This window comes from Orycteropus afer, unplaced genomic scaffold, assembly GCF_000298275.1.
Source record: "Orycteropus afer afer isolate SDZICR_OR568_19922 unplaced genomic scaffold, OryAfe1.0 scaffold00535, whole genome shotgun sequence".
NCBI lineage: Eukaryota > Metazoa > Chordata > Mammalia > Tubulidentata > Orycteropodidae > Orycteropus > Orycteropus afer.
In genome coordinates, this window is record NW_006922122.1 from 1410716 (window position 1) to 1434741 (window position 24026).

General features: G+C 37.0%; 1 protein-coding gene across 1 annotated transcript in view; it reads right to left on the bottom strand.

Moving 5' to 3' along the window:
• Positions 1–24026, bottom strand: part of FSTL5 (follistatin like 5) — an 813440-nt gene that overhangs the window by 555690 nt on the left and 233724 nt on the right. The window contains exon 4 of the mRNA XM_007955717.1: positions 17248–17368. Within this exon, the coding sequence (XP_007953908.1) occupies positions 17248–17368 (121 nt within the window). The remainder of the gene's footprint in view (positions 1–17247; positions 17369–24026) is intronic.

The window sequence follows — 24026 nt, forward strand, 5'->3', positions numbered from 1 at the left end:
TCAAGTGCTGAGGAGCAAGGATATCTCCTTGAGGACTAAGGTGTGCCTGACACAAGCCATGATATTTCGAATCACCTCGTAATCCAACTCACAAAGACAAAAATACCATTACATCTGATACTCAAGCCTCCGGATACTCCTCAGTAGCCATCGCCGTAGTATACCCAAACACGACCAATATACCTCCCAAATATACTAAAAACACCATTAATCCCAAAAACGAGCCACCAAAATTAATTACAAGCCCACATCCAACTCCTCCACTAATAATCAAACACAACCCGCCATAAATAGGAGACGGTTTAGAAGAAAACCCAATAAAACCAATCACAAGAATTACACTCAATATAAAAACAACATAAACCATTATTCTCACATGGATTATCAACCAAGACCAATGGCATGAAAAGCCATTGTTGTAATTCAACTATAAGAACCCCTAATGACCAACACTCGTAAAACCCACCCACTCATCAAAATCATTCTAACATCTCAGCGTGATGAAACTTTGGATCCCTACTTGGAATCTGCCTCATCATCCAAATTGTCACAGGCCTATTTTTAGCTATACACTACACATCAGATACTTCAACCGCATTCTCATCTGTAACCAACATTTGCCGAGATGTGAACTACGGCTGACTAATCCGCTATCTTCACACAAATGGAGCATCCATATTCTTCATCTGCTTGTTTATCCATATCGGACGAGGGATTTACTACGGATCCTACCTATACTCCGAAACCTGAAACATCGGAATTATCCTTCTATTCACCACAATAGCTACTGCTTTCATAGGCTATGTCCTCCCATGAGGACAAATACCTTTTTGAGGCGCCACCGTAATTACAAATCTTTTATCTGCCATTCCCTACATTGGCACTAGCTTAGTAGAGTGAATTTGAGGTGGCTTTTCAGTTGACAAAGCAACACTAACACGATTCTTCGCTTTCCACTTTATCCTGCCCTTTATTATTGCAGCTCTAGCTATAGTCCACCTATTATTCCTCCACGAAACAGGATCTAACAATCCCTTAGGGTTAATTTCCGACTCAGACAAAATCCCCTTCCACCCTTACTACACAATTAAGGATCTCCTAGGCCTATTCCTACTAATCCTACTATTACTCCTCCTAGTATTATTTTCCCCAGACCTTCTAGGAGACCCAGACAACTACACCCCAGCTAACCCATTAAGCACTCCTCCCCGCATCAAACCAGAGTGATACTTTTTATTTTGGATTGATTGTAGGATGGCGTATTGTGATTGTGAGAGTTGGACAATGAATAAGGAAGACCGAAGAAGAGTTGATGCTTTTGAGTTGTGGTGCTGGTGAAGAATTCTGAAAGTACCATGGACTGCTAAAAGAACTAACAGATCTGTCCTGGAGGAAGTGCAGCCAGAATGCTCCTTGGAAGTAAGAATGGCCAGACTTCGTCTCACCTATTTTGGTCATGTTGTAAGGAGGGACCATTCCCTGGAGAAGGATGTCATGCTTGGTAGGGTGGAGGGTCTATGAAAAGAGGGTGAGGCCTTCAACGAGATGGATTGATACGGTGGCTGCAATGATGAGCTCAAGTATAGCAGGGATTGTGGGACTGGCGTGGGATAGGGCAGTGTTTCGTTCTGCTGTGCATGGGGTTGCTATGAGTCGGAAACGACTCAACGGCACTTAACAACAACAACAACAACGTTTTGCTCCGCATATTCTCAAAAACAGCAATAAAATAAATATATATTTTTTAAAATAGTTGATTTTACTTTTTATAATAGCATTCATTTGGTAGAAAAATTCTTCCATAAAGTCTCATTTGTGAGGGTAGAATTCTATGAAGAAACTCAGGAACAAAACGTATATGTATACTTTCTGTTTATCATAGAGAAGAGAATTCAGAAAACAGCTAAAGTGATAAAAGGTGAAATATATATATATATTTTTAATTATTAAATGATATTTGACAAGGTAAAAAGTAAATCTCTTTGGTAAAAATTTGAGATACTTTCCAATGAAGCTGTGGTTTTGATACTATGATTAACAACTTTTTCTGACAGATATCAGACCAGGGCAGTTGTGTAGTGAACACCCTCTACAGGAACACAAGGAACAAACACTACTGAGGAATGAATGTCAGGACAAATATAAATGAGGAATGAATGCATAAATTCCCCACTTGAATATAGGGGAATGAGCTTCTCTCCTCCACTGTGTTGTCTAGATTTTACCTTAGATATCTTGCAATTGCAAATAGTTGTCTTTCTGAAATAAATAAATAGATAGATAGATAGATGGATAGATAGATAGATAAAGTAAGTCAGGTGGCATAGCCCTGTCTCCCAGTCAGAAGGATTAGAAAAAATAACAATTATATTTAAAATAGGAATGTAATGATTATACCATTACCTACATAATGCTTAGATTTCTTACTATCTTTGTAATCTATTTATTGGATTGCTTATGATGTATTACATTCTGATAGTGCTTATTTAAAAATAAAACCTTTCTTCCCCTCTTCCCCCCACCACCCCCACAGAGTAGCTTTCTAGGTTGGGAGTTGATTTTATTACTTTCAATAACTTTTCCCTAATAGGACCTCTGGAAATAGTTATAAGGACACTGACTTAAGACATTCACAACTTCTGGCCATTTGTAGAAGGTGCCATGTGGTTAGGTTTCAGTACCACATACAGGAAAATATAGGGCTCCACTCAAGAGGTTCCTGAGATATTGGTATACAGAACATGGAGTTAACAAATCCAAGGTGCAAATGAGTGACAGATAGTATTTGAAAGCTTGAAAACATAAATGTCAGGTAAGCCATTTCAGGGTTTTATGGATAGCATGCTGAAATCAGCATGATGTAGCTTTAAGTCAGATGTACTAAGTTATGACTGGAAAGGTATGGTGTGGTGTTGAAAATAAGAATGACTGGTTGATTCTTGCTCTTTTTTTTTTTCCCCTTCGATTTCTCCTTGAATCAGAAATGGGATCATTCCATCAACATTACTATAACAAAAATAGACAATACTTAAGTATATAAATCTAAGGATTTCCCTTATGATAAAAGAGAAGCTAAAGTACTCATTATGTCTGGTTTAATTTTGTAGTTACAAACAGATAGATCAGTAAGCAAAATTTACCATTGAGAGATTAGAGTGTGAGGACTGCCAGAGGTTACAGATAAAAAGGGAAAGGTAAGGAAAGAACAGCCACAATACATTAAGGTAATTTTAACAACGAGGAAGTAGAGGACAGAGTGGAGGGCAGTGGCATCTTAAAATGGCTAAGACTTACTTATTTTTAAATTACAGTTTAAACTGCTATTGCCTTTCTTGTTCTCTTTCTATTGACAGTTGATCTTATAAAAAACCAAATTATTATTATTATTTTTTAATTGTGATTTGGGTGAAGGTTTACAGAGCAAATTCAGTTTCCATACAGCAGTTCACATATACTTTGTCTCCTGACATTGACCACATTTTACCACAATGCAACAGCTCCCCTCCCACTTCCTCCCCGTTAAAAAAAAAAAAAAAATATTTTCGTAAGATGCAAAATTTCTTTTGAAATGGATTTCTGTAGAGTGGGGTCAGTAATCATTTCAGAGAATCCTTTACCTACAAGGAGGAGCAGTGGTTATGGCATTCAGCTGCTAACCAAAAGTTCACCAGTTTGAACCCAAAAGTCACACAGCAGGAGAAAGATGAGGCTGTCTGCTTCTGTAAAGATTTACAGTCATGGAAAAACCTATGGGGCAGTTTCACTCTGTGCTATAGGTTTACTACATGTCAGAACGGACTTGATGGCAGTGGGTTTGTATTTGTTTGGATTTATATCTTCTTTACTTGGACTCAACCTTTCAAAGTGTTCCTTAAACCTTCCTTATTAAAATGATCTTTGTTCGTTTGCTTTTCCTCCTACTTCTCTAGGAGCTTCTCAGTTTTATTTCTCAACTCCTCTTTTGTCCATCTCTTCACTTACTACTCACTCACTGAGAAAAAAATCAACCCCCTACTAGAGCTCAAAATTCTAACTATATGCTCCATATTCCCATTTCTGGCCCAAATCTCTCTACTTGAGTTTTGAGTTACAGTATGCTCCTACTGATATTTCTATTCGAATGTGTCAATGTGGTTAAAATTGAACTCAGTATCACTCGGTTATCTTACTTCTCTGTCTGTAGTCCTTACTTCAATAAACAGCATCTCTGTTCACTCTGGTTCGTATACAAACTGGACATTACCCTTGAGCCTCTCCTCTCTCTCATAATACATGTTTAATCTGCTTATGTTTTCCAAATATGGCCACCTTCCCACATTATTACTACTGTTCTTACAGTTCCATTTACCATCATCTTTAATCTATATTACTGCAATAGTCTAAATTCTTTTCTCTCAATTTAACTCTTTTCAAAGAAAGGCATTTCTTATACTGATGATCTAATAGCTATGAATGTTAATATAACTTTCATATTTTATTGCTCCATTTATTAGATATTCCAATAAGTAATATTTTACTGTAGTGATTTCCTAGAAAAATGAATTTCCTTTCCTTTATAATGTCATTATCAAATCTATATTCCATTAAGAAATGTTTCATATAAAGAGAGTTGACATTTTTAACATAATCTTAAATATTAAGATGTTTTAAAATCACTGTTCTTCTTTTAATATTTTAGAATTTTAAAATTCTAGTCATCTATTCTATTTAAGAAAAACAGAAATAGAGCTATTATACAATTAATTTCAATATAAATGTTCAAAGCTGATGCATTATGCTTGAAATAATTATTTTTATGTCTTGTGGAAGCACATCTTCCTTTGGATCTTTCAACAAATAAAGATCATTTTGAATTAATAGAGTGTCATTATTAAGAGTGGAATCCAAAAAATATCAAAATGTAAGGAGCTCTGGTAGTGTAGTGTATAAGGCTTAATTTGGCTGCTAACTAGAGATCAGCAGTTCAAACTCACCGGGTGGACTGTGGAATGAAGATGGGGTGACCTACTTCCATAAAGATTTACAGCCTGTAAAACCCAATAAGGGTCTCTGTGAGTTAAAATTAATTCTAAGAGTGGCATTAGAACTGGTAATATCTTGAAGAATATGTATACGGTTTGGGAAATGCAATACATGAGAGTTTAAAATGACTCCAAGAATCTATCAGAATTACACAATTTTCTCATTTTATACAGCCTTCAGGTTATTATGTAAGTTAAAGCAATTTATAATTTAACTCAGGAAATAAGATATATATAATGCATTTTCAAAACAAATACTCTTTCTTTCAATTGTCAATTTTATTATTCTTGAGGATCTAGAATATCCAATGGAAAAAAAAAAGTAATTCTTAAAATCAGTAATTCATGTAATACTGTTTTATCATTCTGTTGTTGTGTTGTTGTTATGTGCTGTCGACTAGGACCCGACCCATAGCGACCCCTCCTTGGGTTTCCAAGGCAGTATCACTACGGAAGTAGATTGCCCAACCTTCCTTCCCAGGAGTGGCTGGTGGGTTTGAACCACCAGCGTTCTGGTTATCAGTCAAGTGCCTTAGGTACTATGCTACCAGAGCTCCTGTTTATCATTCTAATTCATTTTAATTGCAAACATAAGTAAACATTAATCTTAACTCTTTCTGAAATTAAATGCTTCTTTTCAGTGTAAGGCCATCTTATTTGATGGCAAATCACTTATATTTACCTACAGTTTTAAATGAGAAATACAGTACTCTATGAAAATCAAATTTAAACACATTTGGTTTAACTTTGTGTTAGTAGAAAATAAAATACTTAAACTTTGTATAAAAGAACAACATTTATTAACCTATATTTAATTTTGTATGAGAGTTAAGTCTTTCCAACAAAATGCAGATTTTGACTAGAAAATCTTCACGTAAAATATAAAATACAACAAAACAAACAAACCAACAAACAAAATAAACCAGAGTGAGGAGTCTACACAATTTGGCCAGAGGATTTACTATTTCCTCTAATATTCAGAACTGTATCAATGACTTAACATTCATTGAACTCCATTTAATAGATCTCCCAGCTTGTTAATCGAATCAAGCATGTATTGTAATAGTTGGTGCACACACTGCAGATTCTTTTAAATATATTAGTAGAAAACAAAATATTTTTTAACTAATGACAATAAAGTGTGGGGAAAAAAAGGAAAATAAACATTCAATGTCTATTGGAAAATATTAAATTAATTTTATCTGTAAAATTGGCGGGAGTTCTGGTGGCGTAGTGCCTAAGGCATTTGACTGCTAACCAGAAGGTTGACGGTTCAAACCCACCAGCCACTCCTCAGAAGGAAGATTGGGCAATCGACTTTCGTAGTGATACTGTCTCAGAAACCCAAGGAGGGGTCACTATGGGTCAGAGATGACTTGACAGCACGTAACAACAACATAAAATTTGGCAGTTCAAATCCACCAGCTGCTCTGCAGAAGGAAGATGCTGCAATCTATTTTCACAAAGATTTACTTCATCAGAAACCTACTGAGAGTCACTGTCAGTTGGAATTGACTTGATGGGGATGATTTTTGTTGTTGTTGCTTATAAACAAACAAACAAACAAAAGCTAATTTATGAAAAATCTCCCAACTACTATTGATTGATGTTTTACTGATTTTTCTTGGTTCCAAACTACCCTTTACTTTACTCTCTCCTATTTTATACCATGGCAGAAAAAAATAATAATAAATGAGAATTCAAGAATCTATCTACTCTTGCATCTATCAGCAAAACATAGTGGATTAGGATAATCTTAAATTCTGTGGATTTTGTTTATTCTAGTTTATTTTTCTTTCTCAAGAATCTATCTACTCTTGCATCTATCAGCAAAACATAGTGGATTAGGATAATTTTAAATTCTGTGGATTTTGTTTATTCTAGTTTATTTTTCTTTCTGATTTCTCCTTTCGGGGACTATGTGGAGGAATATATCCTGGAAGTGAAAAATCGTACTCTTTGTCCTGAAATATCTGTCATTTTTATCATTGTCTGTCTGTGATCACATCCTTTGGGAAAAGAAGATTTATCTCTTCACCCTCCTTTTTGATTATCACACTATGCTATGCACACAGGTACTTAATAAATTATTTTTAACAGATTTCTTTTCCACTGTCACTATACATTTTCTATTCGTGATACAACCTTAGTATTTTAATATAGAGTGACTTCCTAAAATCATGTCATTATACAAAGCCTGTCATTAAACTCCACAAAATCCCACAAAATGGATTTAGTTATATAAGTGTAATTACATGTAGTATAAAATATAGCTATATGTTCAAAATCCATAAATATGTATAAACATTTTCTTGTTAATGTAGGTACATTCCATGTAAATTAGTTTTTCTATCTAAGGGGTCATTATATGGTTTGTTGCCCAATTTAAATTAAAATTTATTCTTGATGTGATTTGTCATCACATCAGCTCTGACTCGTGGTGACCTTATATATAACAGAAAAAAAATGTAGTCCAGTCCTGAGACATTTTCATGATATTTGGAATGTTTGAGTTCATTGTTTTATCTTTTGCATCAATCCATTTATTGAAGGTTTCCCTGCCCTTCTAATTGACTAATCATGATGTTCTTTTCTAGCAATTGGTCTTTCCTGATAACATGTCCAAAGTAAGTAACCTGAAGTCTTGTCATCCTCATTGCTAAAGACCCATTCTGATTGTAGTTCTTCTCAGACTGAGTTGTTCATTCTTCTAACAATTCATAGTACATACAAATTAATTCTTCTGTTTCCATCTTCCTTTTACATTGCCCCAATTTTGTATGCATAACCAAAAACCTAACTCACTGCCATCAGGTCAGTCCCAGCTCATAGCAACCCCTTCTTGGGTTTCTGAGGCATCATCACTACAGAAGTAGATTGCCCATCCTTCCTTCTGAAGAGTGGGTGGTGGGTTTGAAACGCCAGCCTTCTGGTTAGCAGTCAAATGTCTTAGACATGGATATGAGGTGATTAAAAAGATCATTGCTTCAGTCAGATGCACCTTATTCACCAAACTGTCATCTTTTAAAACTTTAAAGAGGTCTTTGGCTGCATATTTGCCCAATGTATCAGGTCATTTGATTTTTTTGACTGCTGCTTCCAAGGGGATTGATTAATAATCCAAGTAGAATTAAATTCTTGACAACTTCAAATTCTTTTACATTTATCAAGATATATTTTATTAGACCAGTTGTGAGGAGTTTTGTTTTCTTAATATTCAAGTATAATCCATGGAATGGGCTATAACTTTTTAACTTTCATTGGTAAATGCTTCACGTTGTATTCATTTTTGACAAGTAAGGTTGTATCATTTGCACATCATAAGTTGTTAATGAGTCTTTCTCCAATCCTGATGTCACATTTTTCTTCATATAGTTTAGCTTCTCAGACTGACTTTTCAGCATACAAATTGAATAAGGAAGGTAAAATGATACAGGCTTGTTGCACACATTTTCCAATTCTGAACCATGGATAATACCTTGTTCCATTCCAACAATTAAAATTCACATGAGCACAATTAAATATTCTTAAATTCCCAATCTTTATATCCACCATAAATGATTATGATCTACCTGGTCAAGTGCCTTTGTGTAGTTAGTAAAACACAAAGATCTTTATAGTATTCTCTGCTGTTGTACCAGATTCAATAGCAAACTTCATGGGACATCTTTTCATTTTACAGCTACAGTCATTTTTTAAATTATTTTCAGCAAAATTTTGCTAGCATGTGAGACTAAGGATATTGCTCAGTAATTTCCTCTTCCTATTTGATTGTCTTTCTTTGGAATGGGCACAAATACAGAACTCATCAGTTGTATGGCTAGGTAGACGTCTTCCAAAATCTTAACATAAATGCTTAAGCTGTTCCAGCTTTGCATTTATTAATTGAAGCATCTCAATTAGTATTGTCAATTCCTGTCTCATTGCTTTACTTTTTAGAAGCCTACATGATGAGACATTGTTGTGGTTATGTGCCATCAAGTCACCTCCGACTCATAGCAACCCTATGCACAGCAGAAGGAAACAACGCTTGGTCCTGCGCCAGCTTCATGATCCCCACTATACTTGACCCCATAGCCACAGCCACTGTGTCAAACCACCTCATTGAGGGCCCTCCCCTCCCTCACTTATCCTCCACCTTACCAAGCATGACTTCCTTCTCCAGGGAACGGTGCCTTCTGACAACATTACTAAAATATGTTGAGATGAAGTCTGGCCATTCTCGCTTTCAAGGAGCATTCCTGTTGCACTTCCTCCAGGACAGAGTTGTTAGTTCTTTTAGCAGTCCATGGTACTTTCAGCATTCTTCACCAGCACCCCATTTCAAAAGCAGCAATTATTTTTCAGTCTTCTTTATTCATTGTCCAGCTCTCATATGCATATGTGGCAAATGAAAATATCTTGGCTTGTGTCAGGCACACTGTAGTCTTCAAGGAGACATCTTCACTCCTCAGCACTTGAAAGTGGTCCCTTGTAGCCACCTTGCTCAGTACTGTATCTCGTCTGATGTCCTGACTGCTGCTTCCATTGGCATCAATTGTAGAACTAAGCAATGTGAAGTTTGACAACTTCAGTCTTTTCTCCATTTATCATGATGCTGCTTATAGGTACAGTTGTGAGGATTTTTGTTTTCTTTATATAGAGATGGAATCCATACTGCAGACTGTATTCTTCAATCTTCATCAGTAAGTGCTTTAAGTCATCCTCACTTTAAGCAAACAAAGTTGTGTTGTCAGAATATTGGAAGGTGTTAATGAGCCTTCTTCCAATTCTGATGTCACGTTCTTCTTCATACAGTCCGGCTTCTTGGATTATTTGCTCAGCATGTAGATTGAATAGGTATGGTGAAAGGATACAACCCTGAAACACTCCTTTCTTGGTTTTAAACCAGGCAGTTTCCCCTTGTTCTGTTTGAATGACAGCCTCCTGGTCTATGTACAGGTTCCTCATGAGTATAATTAAGTGTTCAGGAATGCCCATTCCTTACAATGTTATCCACAATTTGTTATGATCCACATAATCAAATGTTTTTGCATAGTCAATAAAACACAAGTAAGCATTCTTCTGATATTCTTTGCTTTGAGCCAAGATCCATTTAACATCAGAAGTAATATCCCTTGCTCCATGTCCTTTTCTGAATCCAGCCTGTACCTCTGAAGTTCTCTGTCAATATACTGCTGCAACCATTTTTGAATTATCTTCAGTAAGATTTTACTTGCATGCAATATTAATGATATTGTTCGATAATTTCCACATTCTGTGGGATCATCTTTCTTTGGAATGGGTACCAATATGGATCTCTTCCTGTCAGTTGGCCAGGTAGCTCTCTTCCAGATCTCTTGGCATAACCAAGTAAGTGCCTCTAATGGAGCATCTGTTTGTTGAAACTTCTCAGTGGGTATTCCATCAATTACTGGAGCCTTGTTCTTAGCCAATTCCTTCAGTGCAGATTCAACTTCTTCCATCAGTTCCATTGGTTCTTGATCATATGCCATCTCCTGAAATGGATGAACATCAACCAGTTCTTTTTGGTACAGTGACTGTGTGTACTCCTTCCATTTCCTTTTGATGCTTCCTGCATCATTGAATATTTTGCCCATTGAATCTTTCAATATTGCAACTCAAAGCTTAATTTTTTTTCCTCAGTTCTTTCAGCTTGACAAATGCTGAACGTGTTCTTCCTTTTTGGTTTTCTAATTCAAAGTCTTTGTACATTTAATTATAGTAATTGGCTTTGTCTGCTCGAACTGCTCTTTAAAATCTTCTGTTCAGCTTTTTGATCTTGTCATTTCTTCCATTTGCCTTAGCTACTCTCTGTTCAAAGGCAAGTTTCAGAATCTCTTCTGAGATCCATTTTGGTCTTTTCTTCTTTTCTTGTCTTTTTAATGATCTCTTGCTTTCTTCATGGATGATGTTCTTGATGTCATCCCACAAGTCTTCTGGTTTTCAGTCATTCAGTGCATCAAATATATTCTTTAGATGGTCTCTAAATTCAGGAGGGATATATTCAAGCTCATATTATGGCTCTCATGGACTTGTTTTAATTGTATTCAACTTCAAGTTGAACTTGCATATGAGCAGTTGATGTTTTTTTTTTTTCCACAATCAACTCCTGACCTTGCTTTTGGTGAAGATATTGAGCTTCTCCATCTCCTTTCACCACAGATGTAGTCAATCTGATTCCTGTGTACTCTGTCTGGTGAAGTCCATGTATACAGCCACCATTTGTGTTGTTGAAAAGAGGTATTTGCAATGAATGTCATTGGTCTTGCAAAATTCTGTCATGTGATCTTCAGCATTATTTCTGTCACCAAGGCCTAATTTTCCAACTATTGATGATATTTCTTTGTTTCCAACTTTTGCATTCCAATCACCAGTGATAATTAACACATCTTGATTCTATATTTGGTCAACTTCAGACTGCAGAAGTTGATAAAAATCTTCAATTTCCTCATCTTTGGCTTTGGTGGTTAGTGCATAAATTTGAATAAGAGTCATATTAAATGGTCTTCCTTGTAGGTGTATGGATATTATCCTATCACTGACAACATTATACTTCAGGACAGATCTTGAAACCTTCTTTATGATGATGAATGCCACACCATTCTTCTTTAAATTATCATTCCTGGCAAAGATCATACGGTTGATTGAAAATGGCCCAAAGCAGTCCATTTCAGCTTGCTAATGCCTAGGACATCAATCTTTATGTGTTCTATCTCATTTTTACAACTTCCAGTTTTCCTAGATTCATACTTCGTACATTCCATGTTCCTATTATTAATGGATGTTTGCAGCTATTTCTCCTCAATTTGAGTGGTGCCATGTCAACAAATGGAGGTCTTGAAAGCTTTATTCTATCTGTATCAATAGGGTTGGTCCTACTATGATGATGCAACTCTTTCCTACTTGTATTTTGGAAGCCTTCTGACCTAAGAGATTAGTCCTTCTGCACTGTACCGGAAAATATTTCCGGGATATTCACACAGTTGCACAGAATGTATCAGACAGTATTTCTCTGATATTCATAAGGTTTCCCTGGCCAATTCTTTGAGAAGTGGATGACCTCTTCCTTCTTCATAGTCTGTCTCAGTCTGTAAGCTGCATTGAAACCTGTGCACCATGTGCAACCCTGCCGGCACTTGAAACATACTGGTGGTATACCTTCAAGCCTCACAGCAACATGAAACTTACTTCATTGGGTATATCAGTTGCAAAAAAAAAAAAAAAAAAAAAGCCTCTTAAAATTGTTAAAGACCAAAGATGCCACTTGGAGGAGTAAGCTGTGACTGACTCATGCCATGGTATTTTCAGTAGCTCCATATATATGTGAGAATTGGACAATGAATAAATTAGAATGCAAATGAATTGACACATTTGTGTTGTGGTGTTGTCCAAGAATACTGAATGTATTGCTAGAATAACAAACAATCTGACTTGAAGGAAGAACAGCTGGAACAATCCTTGGAAGCAATGGCCAGACTATGTCTCATGTACTTTTGTTATTTTGTCAAAAACGACCAATCCCTGGAGATAAATATCATACTTGGTAAACCAGAGGGTCAGCAAGAAATGGGAAGACCCTCAGCAAGATGTATTGATACAGGGGCTGCAATGATGGGCTCAAGCATAGCAGCAATTGGGAGGATGGAGCAAGTTTGGACAGTGTTTTTTTTTTTTTTTTTTTTTTTTCCAGTTGTACAGAGTGTTGCTATGAGTTGAAACTGACTCAGTGGCATCTAACAATCTGACAACTAAAGGACAGTCTAGTTCCATTATCGATATTTCTGTATTTCTTGTATAGATAATTCAGATTTCCAGGCAGAAAACATTTTTATCAGATTAATGGACTGATCTATCTTGCCTTCTTTTGCAACATCAAATCATATTGCAAAACACAGAATCCTTTTTCCTATGTAAGCAGCAGTATTCTAGGAAATATATTTCATTTACTGCTATCATCAGAGATTATTTTGCACAGTCTTTGCTGTGCTGTCATAAAAGCAGTATATTATTTACATTTTATTTTTTACATAATTTTTAACTTCACCGATGTGTCACTATAAAATATTATCTTTTGAATACTCTATATGCATATTATTTAATATGTTTATGGGTGCTTGATAAGCCATAATTCCTTTAAAATATTTCCTGCTGATGCCATAGATTTCAACTACCTTTATTTAGTCAAATTCATGTATTTTCTTCCAGACAGAAGCTCCTGTGATATTAGATAGCATGCTTAATAGGAATGGTAGTAAAATAAGAGCTATTGATAAATTTTCTTAGATGTTCACATGAAACAGATTTTGCAGATACATAAGTTCCTCCAAATGCCCTAAAATACCATTCACTTGATTCATTATTTGTGCTATTGTCTCTGCTCTATTGTCTTCTGCTCATCTCCCAAAGTCCAAATAAACTTACTCTGAAGAATAATTCAATTGCTATTACTTCATAAAATCACCACAATTTCCAAAGAGAGAGATTATACTTTCAACTGTATATAGGCCTGTTCTCTTCTATCCTGCATAACAGCATTCCATATATTGTATTACATATGTGTGTGTATGTGAGTAGTGCCTAAGGCATTTGACTGGTAACCAGAAGGCTGGTGGTTCAAACTCACCAGCCAATCCTTGAAAGGAAGGTTGTTTCCGTAGTGATATTGCCTCAGAAACCCAAGGAAGGGTCTCTACGATTTGGATCCGACTAGTCGTCAATGAGTTTGTTTTGGTTTGGTATGTACATATAAAAATATACATGTGTATACACACACATTTGTGGATTTTTTTTTCCTAATGAATCAATATCTTCTCCTCGCTCCTTGTCACACACAGCATACAAAATAATGCCTACTATGTAGTAAAATATAGCAACTGCATAGGATAGAGTAGAACTGCCCATAGGTTTTCCGAGGCTTTAATGTTTAAGGAAACAGATTGTCATGTGGCTCTAATGGTTTAAACCGATAAGCTACTAGGTTTAAACTACCAACCTTTCTTTTACCATCTGAACACTTAATCACTGTGCCACCTCTATGGTTAGAATTGACTTCTTGGGAATGGCAATGGTATAGAGTCAATTCAATTTAATTTAAACTGAAAAGCTTACTAATATTTTACCATAAAGCTTTATAATGTGAAACTATTTTACATATGCTGTTGCTGTTGCTGTTATGTGCCATCGAGTCGGACCCGACTCATAGCGACCCCTCCTTGGGTTTCCGAGGCAGTATCACTACGCAAGTAGATTGCCCCATCTTCCTTCCGAGGAGTGGCTGGTGGGTTTGAACCACCAGCCTTCTGGTTAGCAGTCAAATGCCTTAGGCACCACGCTATCAGAGCTCCTACATATATTACTTTACATATATTACTTTAGTTTTATCAAATATTACCTAAAATACAATTCAGAGTTTCAGTTTAAAATGATCTAGAATTACAGATGTTTCTCACCAAGTGCCAGTCCTTTCTATATTTTTGTTAGGCAAATACATACATACACACACACACACATACACACATTGTTGTTAGGTGCCTTTGAATGGGTTCTGAGTCATAGTTACCCTATGTACAACAGAACAAAACATGCCCTGGTCCTGGGATATCTCTACACTCTTTGTTATGTTTTAGCCAATTGGTGCAGCCACTGTGTCAATATTTCTCATTGGGGGGTCTTCCTCTTTTTCTGTGATCCTCTACTTCATCAAGCATGGAATCCTTCTCCAGGGATTGATCCCTCCTGATAACCTGTCCAAAGTATGTAAGAAAAAGTATTACCATCCTCGTTTCTAAGGAGCAATCTGGCTATACTTCTTCCAAGATAAATTTGTTCATTCTCCTGGTAGTCTATGGTATATTTAATATATTATTATTATATGTTATATAATAATAATATCATATTAATATAACATACTATTAGTACACTACCAATAATCAATTCTTATCTCTTCCTTATACATTATCCAGCTTTCACATGCATATGAGGCAACTGAAAATACCATAGCTGGGTCAGGCATATCGTAGTCTTCAGAGTGATGTCTTTCATTATTTTCTCTGTTTATCATAATATTGTTTATTGGTCCAGTTATGAGGATTTTCATTTTCTTTACATTGACATATATTCCATATTGAAGGCTGTAGTTTTTGATCTTCATCACTAAGTGCTTCAAGTCTTCTTCAGTTTCATTGAGTAAGGTTGCATCATTTGCATATCTCAGGTTGTTTATGGGTCTTCCTCCAATCCTGATGCCATATTCTTCTTCACATAGTACAGTTTCTTGAATTATTTGCTCCATATACAGACTGAACAAGTATATTGAAAAGATACAACCCTGATAAATACCTTTCCTAATTTTAAACCACACATTATTCCTTTGTTCTTCCTGAAAGACTGCCTCTTGGTTTATGTACAGGCTCTGCATGAGCTTAATTAAGTGTTCTGGAATTCCTATTCTTCACATTATTCAGAACCTGTATGATCCATTCAGTCAAATTAATTAAGTCAAATTAAGCATAAGGCTTAATCAATAAGACACAGGTGAATATCTTTCTGTATTCTCTGTTAGATCCATCTGATATCAGATAGATACATATACATTCCCAGAAACAAATGTGTATCTATATTTATGTGTATCTATATCCATATCAACACCAATGAAGCAGAAGTAAATCAGCCATTGTATTGAACTAGGCAAATCTACTGCAAAAGACCTCCTTAAAGTGCTGAAGAGCAAAGGTCTCTTTGAAGACTAAGGTGCGCTTAACCCAAGCCATGAAATTTTCAGTCACTTCATATGCATGTGAAAGCCAGACAATGAATAAAGCAGACTGAAGAAGAGTTGATGCTTCTGATTTGTGGTGTTGGCACAGAGTACTGAAAATACCATGGACTGGCAGAAGAACTAAGAAATCTATCCTGGAAGAAATGAAGCCATAAAGCTCCTTGGAAGTGACAATGACCAGCCTTTGTCTCACCTATTTTGGTCACGTTGTCAGAAGGGATCATTCCCTGGAGAAGGATATCATGTTGGTAAAGTAGACGGCCAACAAAATAGGGAAAGGCTCTCAACAAGATGATTTGACACAGTGACTGCAACCATGGGCTCACAAATAGCAGGAATTGTGAGGCTGGCAAAGGATTGGGCAGTGTTTCATTGTGTTGCACATAGGGTCACTATGAGTTAGAGCAGACTCGATGGCATCTAACAACAATAATATATCTATACTTAGACTTATCTAGATATTGTTGTTGTTATGTTGTTGTTATGTGCCGTCGAGTCAGCCCCATCTCATAGCGACCCCTCCTTGGGTTTCCGAGGCAGTATCACTACAGAAGTAGGATTGCCCAACCTTCCTTCCGAGGAGTGGCTGGTGGGTTTGAACCGGCAGCCTTCTGGTTAGCAGTCAAGTGCTTTAGTCACTATGTTACCAGAGCTCCTTATCTAGATATAGACATGTACAAATATTGTAGGATATGATAAGCTTCAAAGTTTATCACATCATATTTCTTTCAAGTGCTGAATTAAATCCTGCTTACTTTTTGGTGATTTTAAAAATATCAATTAGCATTTTTTTTTCCTCAGGCTCACAGCTTCTAACTCTTTGCTCTCTAATGTTTTCTTCCTAGTTCTGTCCCTTTGAATTGCTTTTAAAGAATAACTTGCAGGTAATTTTTTTTTTTTTTCCCACAAAAACATCTTGATAGTTGTGCTTTATAAAGTCATTTTTAAGAAGTCATTACACAAGTAAAAATTATTTGACTTATTCCAAAACCCTTAGCATGTATCATAATTTTCCATTTTAAAGTAATTATTGATTTTCAAATACATGCAGATTCCATTTCTCAATTCATTTTGGTTTTTCAATGACTTTAAACAAAAGGTGTTGTATTTAAATTATGTTTACTATGTGGTGACAAGTGGTCAACCCCTATTTCCTGTTCTAAAATAACTTTAGATGCAGTGTTGTGGGATGAACATCTTAAACTGGAATCAATAAGAATAGAAAGAGTGAATATCTTCTAGCAACATTAAATATTTCATCTTATAATGACTAAAACTATTGGTTTTCCATGTACTTCATTCAGTGTAGCCAAAACTGTAATTCTCTCGACTGTATCACTTCTCTTAATATATGACTTTTACTCGGAGACCAAGCAAACATGTCATATTCTATGAAGAAACAGCAGAAAGAACAAAAAGAAGTTAGAGAATTAATCTTTTACTTACGGAATGCTCTATAAAATTCTTCAAGTGCCAGGTGCTTGTCAGAGTTAAAATCATCATATTTCAGCAGATCATACAAAGTACAATCAGATAGATCCTTGCTAAATTCTTCCTGTTTTATTACCTGATGAGAGAATTACAAATATATAATTAAATCTCTGAATATTTTTATGGTGAAATTAAGTATTTCTAATAATCATTCAACCAATTGCTATCTAGTCAATGCTAATTCATGTACTATCATGGATTTCTAGTTGTTGTTGTTATGTGCCGTCGAGTCGGACCCAACTATAGCGACCTCTCCTTGGGTTTCCGAGGCAGTATCACTACAGAGTTGATTGCCCAACCTTCCTTCCGAAGAGTGGCTGGTGGGTTTGAACTGCCAGTCTTCTGGTTAGCAGTCAAGTGCCTTAGGCACTATGCTCCCAATGGACTATTATTTATAACCATTTGAAAATAAAAAAAATTTAGATTATTGTTATTGTTAGTTGTCATCCAGTTGATTCAGACTTGTGACAACCTCATGTGTTGCAGAGAAGAACTGTATTCCACAGGGTTTTCAAGGCTCTCATCTTTCAGAAACAGATCATCGGTCTAGTCTTCCAAAGTACCTCTGGATTGATTCAAACCTCCAACTTCTTGACTAGCAGTTGGTGCTTACTTGCTTACACCACCTAAACCAAACCAAACCATGTTTACCAATGCCACTGCCAACAGTCAATTCCAACTCACAGCAACCTCAGAGAACAGAGTAGAACTGCCCCCATAAGGTTTCCTAGGTTGCAAATCTTTATGGAAGCAGACTGCCTCATCTTTCTACTTCAGAGAAGCTAGTGGGTTCAGACCATCGACCTTTTGGTAAGCAGGCAAATACCTTAACCACTGAGCCACCAGAGCTCCTTTCACACCATCCAGGGACTCCTAAAATTAATACAGATACATAAAATCTAGTGCAAATTTTCTAACACACAATCTCAGAGTAAGACCCAGAAAATCTGAGCAGTAAAAAAGGACATTCTGTAGTTCATTCATTTACTTCCTCAATTTACAATGACTCAAGAAAATACCGCCTCACGAAAATTGCTTACTATGTCTCAGTGACCCGTGTCAAGATAGAACAGTTCTGTGTCCCAACAAAAATAGTGAGGCTGTTTGTGCCAACTTTCTTCCTCATGTTATATGTGTAAAATGAAGTTAGAAATATTTTTTGTCCTCTGCCTAAACTCTTTCCCAGCTGGAAGTTAAGCCATTTGGGATTGTGTGTTAACTCTCTCATTCACGAAGGAGCTATTAAGTAAACGACTGTTTCCAGGAGCCAGATAGAATTAATGCACCGATTGATGATGAAAACCTAGCCAGGCGTGGGTGAAGAAAATCATCAAAAACTGCTTTTCGATCTGTGCTGTGTCCTATGGACTGAGGCTCTAGCTTTTTTATACTCTGCTGCTTTTGACTATTGACTGCCACATAACAGAGTTCCTCAAATATTTCATATGTTCTTATTGTGAGTAGCTACAAGCTAGGTCCGCTGTCTTTCAAATCACCCCACATGCAGAATCAGTAACTCATATTGCTATAGTCCATACAGCAAAGTAAAAGTTTTTAAACGTAGATGTAGTGTGATCAGTAAAAACAGGCTCCAAAGTCTGATAGCCCTGCTTTCATGTCCTGTTAATGATACTTAACTGATTTATAATTTTGAACAAATCACTTAATATTTCCTCAATTATAAAATGAAGGCAAACTCAAACATCTATTCTCATAGTTGTTCTGAAGATTAGATTATATATATATATATAAAGTATAAAACCTGACATATAAACGTTCAAAAAGAGTCACTTACATTTAAGAACTATGACTCTATATAATGTGCATCTTGTTCAAATAATTCCTGCTACATTTGCAGAGACTAGCATGCTATGCCTGCTATACACAAAGGGTTATTGTTTCTTTTCATATAAAACAGCATGCGTCAGACCGTCTTTGTTATATAGATGGTAGATTGGTGATGGTCATCTCTATAAATCTCTATGAGCTATTCATATTGTGAGCTATTCATTTAACCCTTTTTTGAACTCTGCTGAGTTGAAAGCTTAGCTATGCCTATGTGTGGATGAGCTATGGAGACAGGGCTAGAGACGGAGCTTAGCATACTGAACACTAGAGCCCCCAGCCTCTCTCTCTAGCTGCCTGAGTGGTGATATGCAATGAGAGCATATGTGCTGCTGAGCAGTATGTCTACAATATAGTGACTTCTCTGATCTTGCGTATGACCTTGAAATTTCTTTGATTAAAGTGACCTTTGCTGCTTTAGAAGGGAAAAGGGGGTAAAAGGCTTATTGCTTTAACTGATCCATATAAATAGATATTGTAGTAGAGGATATTAAGCACTACACTTTTGTACATTCCAGCTGGAGAGATTAATAAAATTATCTAATGACTGAAGCCTTCTCTCCTATAAGCCTAATGGGAAAACAAAATACTGCTTTTCTATTTAGAAAGCAACAGAGCTCTCAGTCATTCTCCATCTGGTCTGTGTTAGATCATAGAAAATGAGTTTTCCCAGGGGATGGAGAGGGGAAGCAGTAGATTTGTCCTTACCTCACTATGCCATCCTAAAGATCTGCAATGCTAGTATTGTGATAATTTTTAGAATTTAGTGACACCAGGTTGTGGGCAGGAATTTTAACAATATTTTTAGTGATTTTTTTTTAATCTGATACCTATTTTTGAATATATGGAGATGGAAAACTGGAGGAAAAGCCTTCATAATATCCTATCTTACAACTATCGGTTTCAATATTCAATTTTATTTAAATTAATATCCTGTATTAGACCATAAGATAGAGTGAGAGAATCTCTTCTACTTCTTTCCTGAATGTTAGTTCTTGCATAAGAATAGATCATGGGACAGTCAGCTTGATCTTGATCAAAAAAATAAGCTAGGCATATTATTTTGCTGAGTGTGAACCAAAGCAACTCATGGTCCTGGCCAGTAAACTTTAAGAAAAATCCTTGCTCACCTATTCTGAGCAGTGTCCATGCATAGACCAAATGCCATCAGGTCAATTCTGACTCATAATGACCCTATACTATAGGACAGAGTAGAACTACTTCATAGGGTTTCTGAGGCTATAAATCTTTATGGAAGAAGCCTGCTTCATCTTGCTTCTGTGGAGTGACTGGTGGGTTCAAACCATCAACCTTTTGGTTAGCAGGCAAATATTTTAACCACTGCACACCAGAACTCCTTGTCTATGCATAGGAGATATGCAATTCATTACCTATTCATCAATATGTCAAATACAAGTTCAGCATGTTTACCCCCAAATTTGGATAATGGAATGATCAATTTAAAACACATTTCTTAATAACTCTATTTATCTCTTTTTAATTTTCCTGCTAGTAAGTTGTGAAACACTCTAGAGTGTCCCTAATGAGGGACATACTTCCCCATTGAAAAATGTCCTGAGATAGTCAAAATTTGGAGGCAATCTTGCCATGTGAAAAGTTTCCCCCTCTTGTAATGTAAAGGCGAATAACAGAGAAGAGAGATAGGAATTCAGGTCTTAGTAGGCAAAGCATGAAATGATGAAAAGCAGGGTTTGGTTATGTGAAGTGCATGATCTTTAAAATTAGAGGGATGAACTCTTGTGTTATAAATGGTCCTGGTTAATAGCCTTGAAGTGAGAAGAGTTTGACTGTCAGGGAGAATGCATAATAGAATATAGATGTAGATTTTTTTTCCCCAGTACACAAAGAACCCTCATGGTGCAGTGATTAAGCTCTTGACTAACAAGCAAAATGTCAGAGGTTCTAATCCACCAGCCATTCTGAGGGAGAAAGATGTAGCAGTCTGCATCTATAAAGATGTACAGCCAAGAAAACATTATGGGACAGTACTGTACTGTACTCTGTCCTACCGGGTCCCAATGAGGGGAAATCAATTTGACCACATTTTTTTTTAACCCCGTATGCAATGTGTATCTATATATGTGTGTGAGTTCTGATAGCCTAGTGCCTAAGGCACTTGACTGCTAACAAGAAGGCTGGTGGTTCAAACCCACCAGCCACTCCTTGGAAGGAAGGCTAGGCAATCTACTTCTGTAGTGATATTGCCTCGGAAACCCAAGTTGGTCCAACTGTGAGTCGGGTCCGATTAAATGGCACATAACAACATGTGTGTGTGTGTGTGTACACATACATACATGTGTGTGTGTGTGTATATATATATATATATATATATATCATGTTTGTGAAACCAAGTAAAGTAAAAACTATTTCCCCCAGCCTGGCACCCAGATGGGAATAGATAAGTAAACTAATTACCCCCAACTATTTTCCCACCCCAGACAGATGAATATTCAGTTCCTTAAAGAACTGATTGGAAAACATTCCTTCCTGCAGATGATAGACTTGCTAAAAGTATCTTAGAAACAACTTGTAAATTAACTCTGGCCTGGGGACAGGAGCAATAGGGCAAAAAGGAACAAAAGTTAATTGCGACCCTCTCCCCTCTGCCCAAACCCCTATCAGATGATAACAGGAAGCTAGTGTGACTCACCCATTTCATGTTCATGCCCCAAATTCCTCAACCTTTTGTGAGTATGCACAACCCCCTCTCCTGAAACCTACAAAACTGTGTTTCCATGGCATCTCAGGGAGTTAGATCTGGGTGTTAAACTACCCCTATTCCTTGCATTGCTGTTTTGCAATAAATAATTTTCTCTCCTCTCAATCTCGGTGTGTAAACTGTTTTGGCCTGACTGCACACGGGGCAGGGACCCACCTTTGGTCTGATAACATGTGTGTGTGTCTGTGTGTGTATATATATGTGTGTGTGTGTTGTTTTGTGTGTATATATATGTATGTGTGTGTATACACACACATATACATATATACATATATATATATATATATATATATATATATATGTATGTGTAATGCTGGTGAAGGATACTGACAGTACCATGGATTGTCAGAAGAACTAACTAATCTATCCTGGAAGAAGTACAGCCAGAATGCTCCTTGGAAGTGAGAATGGCCAGACTTCACTTGATCTTTGATCTACTTTGGTCATGTTGGCAGAAAGGACCATTCCCTGGAGAAGGATTCCTTGCTTGATAACGTGGAGGTTTAAGGAAAAAAGGGGAAGACCCTCAATGAGATGGAATGACACAGTGGCTGCAATGAGGGGCTCAGGTATAACAAGACTGTGAGGCTGGTACAGGACTGGACAGAGTTTTGCTCTGTGGTACATAGGGTCACCATGAGTCGGAGCTAACTTGATGGCACCTAACAAAAACAACACAATGTATACTTTGTGATGTTTGATGATCTGTGTCAACTTGGCTAGGTTTTGGTTTTCAGTCTTTCATAATGTAATAAACTTCCATTGTTGAGCCCGTGTTCAGAAAGGAATGTCGACGCGAGGAAGCCACCACTAACACGATAATGCAAAAGCAAAAGGAAAGTTTATTTGCTAGCTCGAGCTAGGGTCCCTGCTCTTACCGACGTAGCGGCTTGGGCAAAAGACCTCGTGCTCCTTTACTATCACATTTTTATAGGAAAAATATAGGGTGGAGTAGCACCAAGGCTAAGGGGTACAGATGATTGGTTGTTGCTAGGGGGTTTAGGGCAGGGGTCTGAGATGTTGGGGGATGTGTTGGAATCCTCCGGCTCCAAAGTCTACTTAGGGAATTTTTATCTAGGGAGGATGCAGAGCCCTGATATGTGGGAGACTTCAGGAGCCAGGCAAATCTCTGATATGCGCTGAATCTGGAGGAAATCTCTGATACGTGCTGAATCAGGAGGGTAGATAAAAGCCCTGATACATGGGGAGTGTTAGAATCCCCACCACTAAAGACTTCTGGTTAAAGATTTACCTGGAGGCCATTAGGACTCAGGCCTCACACCATGATATGATTAGCCAAACAGTTGAAAAGGGTGTTTGGCTGGGTGAATGGTGGGAAATGTCTACCTCTAGAATAAAAGGGGATGTTGTGGCAAATCTTGCTTTTTTTCTCTCTCTGTCTCTGTCTCTCTGTCTCTGTCTCTCTCTCTCTCTCTGTCTCTCCACTGCACTATTCTGGCCCTCAATCATCCTTTCCTGAAAACAAAACATGGAGAAGTCTCTTGCCTGTTGCTTGATGTACGGATCTGGGACTTACCAGATCCCACATTTGTGTGAACAGCAGTCTCTAATTTGCCCCATGACCTATGGATTTGGGATTTGTTGAGCTCTACAATAGTGTGAGCCATTTCCCTGAGTGAATCTTTATATGCATATAAATAGATGCATAGATACATAGATATACATATAAATACATATACCAAACAAAAAAACAAACTCTGCCATCGAGTTGTTTCTGACTCATAGCAACCCCTCCTGGGGTTTCCAAGGGTGTATCTCTATAGAAGTAGATTGCCCAGTCTTCTTTCTGAGGAGTGGCTGGTGGTTTGAACTGCCAGCTTTCTGGTTAGCAGTCAAATGCCTTAGGCACTACACCAACAGAACTGTTTATATATGTGTGTGTGTGTGTGTGTGTGTGTGTTTGTTGAAAGTTCAGCTATGCCTATGTGTGGATGAGCTATGGAGACAGGGCTGTATATATATATACATACATATACATACATACACACACACACACACATACACATCTTTGTATGTATATAAAGAGCTCTGGTGGTGGATAAGACACTTGACTGCTAACTGGTAGGTCAGTGGTTCAAACACTCCAGCTGCTCTGCAGAAGGAAGATGGGATGAAATACTTCCGTAAA